The sequence below is a fragment of the Dipteris shenzhenensis genome, chromosome 27 (genome assembly GCF_047967505.1).
Source record: "Dipteris shenzhenensis isolate YYH24624 ecotype China chromosome 27, Dip_SZ_1.0, whole genome shotgun sequence".
Classification (NCBI taxonomy): domain Eukaryota; kingdom Viridiplantae; phylum Streptophyta; class Polypodiopsida; order Gleicheniales; family Dipteridaceae; genus Dipteris; species Dipteris shenzhenensis.
This window is the reverse complement of record NC_141622.1, coordinates 11,590,942-11,594,661: the sequence shown is the minus strand read 5'-3', so window position 1 is coordinate 11,594,661 and position 3,720 is coordinate 11,590,942. Positions and strand designations below refer to the sequence as shown.

The 3,720-nt window shown below is 43.0% G+C and overlaps 1 protein-coding gene across 1 annotated transcript; it reads left to right on the top strand.

Moving 5' to 3' along the window:
- Positions 1 to 308: 308 nt before the first annotated feature.
- On the top strand, positions 309 to 3,510 carry LOC147883859 (tubulin alpha-3 chain). The gene is made up of 5 exons (XM_087398773.1): positions 309 to 580; positions 920 to 1,134; positions 1,941 to 2,140; positions 2,253 to 2,761; positions 3,058 to 3,510. The coding sequence occupies exons 1-5, from the start codon at positions 468 to 470 to the stop codon at positions 3,365 to 3,367; spliced, it is 1,347 nt and encodes a 448-aa protein (XP_087254899.1). The 5' UTR covers positions 309 to 467; the 3' UTR covers positions 3,368 to 3,510.
- The last annotated feature ends 210 nt before the right edge of the window (positions 3,511 to 3,720 follow it).

The window sequence follows — 3,720 nt, the reverse complement described above, 5'->3', positions numbered from 1 at the left end:
TGAGAATAGAAGGCGCCGATGTGCTCGTTGGAAGGATGGACTAGTGGAGTAAAGGAGCTCTCCAAGGGCATGAAATGCTGAATTTGAGAACCACCATTCTCGTGCCATATCACTAATATATAGTAAGATAAGAAGATAAGATAAGAAGTAAGAAGTAAGAAGAGAGAGAGATAGAGAAGCCCTAAACGCCTAGTAAAGAAATAAGAGAGGATGAAAGCAAACAAAGGCCAGGCTGGAGGGGGACGGACGTGAGGCAGTGATGTAAAAGAGTTAATAAACTTAGGTCGTCATGTCTTCTTCACACTTGTTGCTTTTAAAGGTCATCAGCCTGATTGACCAAAAAGGCTGCTCTTTTGCAAGCTCTTCTCTCTCTCTCTCTCTTTCTCTGTGTCTGTGTGTGCATTTGCATTGCGCGTCCTCATCACGCTCTCTGCAGATCCTCACCTTTCTTGCTTTCCTCCTTCACCATGAGAGAAATCATCAGTATCCATATCGGTCAGGCTGGTATCCAGGTCGGTAACGCCTGCTGGGAGCTCTACTGCCTCGAACATGGCATCCTCCCCGACGGTCGCATGCCCAGGTTTGCCTTCTCCCCTCCCGCTCATTGGATCGCACAGCCGAGAGCATAGTCTTGCTTTGCCGCATTCTTGAGGAGATTGCGGGCGTCTTCAGCTGTCTTTGCGGTGTCTCGCTGTCTTGATTTGTTAGGGAGGACGCTTGGCTAGTAGATCGTTTCGCCTTTCCTCTGTTGTACTCTGCTAGCTCACTGATCTGTCTTCTACGATCTGTTGTCATGCACTGTGGAATTTTTGATCTGTTGATTCTTAGTCTTTTCTTTTCTGGTCGCTCTCTGCTTCAGAGCACGGTATGCGCGATCTTTCTGATCGTCGGATCTTACTCATCTTATGCATCTTTGCAGCGACAAATCCGTTGGAATAGCCGATGACGCGTTCAATACATTCTTCAGCGAAACTGGTGCCGGGAAGCATGTTCCAAGAGCCGTCTTTGTCGATTTAGAGCCGACAGTCATCGACGAAGTTCGCACTGGCACATATAGGCAGCTTTTCCATCCGGAGCAACTTATTTCTGGCAAGGAAGACGCAGCCAACAACTTCGCGCGTGGTCATTATACCGGTGGGTGCTCTTGTGATTGGGTTACGTGAAAATGGTTTGCAATGCTGCTTTAATTTACGGGTGCAGTTGTCGTTTCGTATAGCTGCAATCTCAGCACAGAAAGCACGCAAAGGACGAATTAATTGCTCTACTAGAGCAGTATCTGTAAAGTCTATCAGATCCGGACAACTATGCTTCCACGAGATGTTCTAGGTTTGGTCTCCTGTGACCTTACGTATTGAACATGCCGGAAATCGTTATTGTTCTCTACAAATCGCTTGTATCTTGGGACTTGCCATGGTGCCATTCTTGTGCCTGGGCCCACGGCCATAAGGCTTCCACACAGCACTTCCAGGCAGTATAGCCGACCCTTCACAAGTCAACACATAGATCATGGAAACTTTGAGACGCTATTGGTCCCATTGATTGAATGTATCGCTTCTTTGTTGACAGTTTCAAGGTTACTTTAAGAAAGATTATGCTGTATACAGGATGAGTCTGGGCATCGTCCTGGTAGTTTTAAAAGATGTCACATGTCATTTAGACGCCCAAATTCTTGAAAATTTGGACTGCAAAATTTCTTTTTCATCGACTTGAAAATTTGGTTCATGCAAAATTGTTTGTCAATTGCTGCATCCCTCCCTTCCTAGAATCTAAACAGAAATAGACTGAGTGGAGCTCTTTTCATGTGTGAGCTGGCTGAATGGATGGACTTTTGGACTGGTTAAATGCCTTTTCTACTGAAGCTCTTTTAAGATTGATTATTTGATAATTAAAACTCAAGTTTGCCCTTCCTTTCACTGAATCTCATCTGTTTTTGATTGCAGTGGGGAAGGAGATTGTAGACCTCTGCCTTGATCGTGTAAGAAAGCTTTCGGACAATTGCACTGGTTTGCAAGGCTTCTTAGTTTTTAACGCAGTTGGAGGTGGGACTGGATCTGGCCTTGGATCACTTTTATTGGAGCGGCTCTCAGTTGATTATGGCAAGAAATCTAAGCTTGGATTTACCATCTATCCCTCCCCTCAGGTAATGTGTGCAAACCTGCATGTTTGCTTGATTATAGAAGGTCTTTTAGAAAGTGACAGGTTGCTCACTTAATAGAGCTAAGCATTTCTGGTTGTTGACTGGATCTTGCCAGGTTTCTACAGCAGTTGTAGAGCCTTACAACAGTGTTCTTTCTACCCATTCCCTGTTGGAGCATACAGATGTTGCTGTACTTCTGGATAATGAGGCAATCTATGATATTTGCAGACGGTCTTTGGATATTGAAAGACCCACATATACCAATCTCAACAGATTAGTGTCTCAGATCATTTCTTCTCTCACAACTTCACTCCGCTTTGATGGTGCCTTAAATGTTGATGTGACAGAATTTCAGACAAACCTTGTACCATATCCCCGTATTCATTTTATGCTCTCGTCTTATGCACCGGTTATCTCTGCTGAGAAAGCATACCATGAACAGCTCTCTGTCCCTGAAATAACCAATGCTGTGTTTGAGCCTTCCAGTATGATGGCTAAATGTGATCCGCGGCATGGCAAATATATGGCCTGCTGCTTGATGTATCGCGGTGATGTGGTCCCCAAGGATGTTAATGCAGCAGTTGCAACCATCAAGACCAAGCGGACAGTGCAGTTTGTTGACTGGTATGCATTCATTTGTAGGGCTATAATTCGTGCTGTGTCCTGTAGGCTGTAACTTAGGGGTGTTCCCAGTTTTCCATTTGTAGATTGATCACAGGATGGTTTTCAAGCTAAGCATGATAGTTTTTGTTTAATTCATTTCATTGTAGAAGTTTTGGAGAGGTCTTTCTGTCAGAACTTTGGTTTCTCTAAAATATATGCTGTAAGATTAGAACATCACATGCCATTTGGTTGAAAGATCAAATTATGTGCTATTTAAATCATGATCATATTCTAAATTGTCTCCCTTCTGCTCACAGGTGTCCAACTGGTTTCAAATGTGGAATCAACTATCAGCCACCTTCAGTAGTGCCTGGTGGTGACCTTGCTAAAGTCCAGCGTGCAGTGTGCATGATAAGCAATAACACTGCTGTTGCGGAGGTCTTCTCAAGGATTGACCACAAGTTTGATTTGATGTATGCAAAGCGTGCATTTGTGCATTGGTATGTCGGTGAAGGCATGGAAGAAGGTGAATTTTCTGAGGCTCGTGAAGATCTTGCTGCATTGGAGAAAGATTATGAGGAAGTTGGAGCTGAAGGTACAGAAGAAGTTGAAGGAGAGGAATATTGAGATCCTGTTTGAAAATAATCACCCTGATGGCACTGAAAGGTGATGTGTCAGTATGTATTTTAAAGGATCTAACCCAATTATTTGCTAGCTTATGCTTGATGATTTTTAAGAATTTAAAGTTTTGTTTTAACCCTGTACAATCATTCTTTCATCTTATGAGTTCTTTTGATTGCTGATATTCCACCATGTACTGTACAATCATGCTTTCATCTTATAGTTATTTTAGTTGTTGACAAATACCAATGGCACTAAGCATTTGCTATAGGCTGTTTTTACATCCTCAGCCTTTTCTAAGGGCTCTGAATTAGTATATTGCAGTGTAGTTATACCCTTGTTTAATTAGAGTGGTAAAA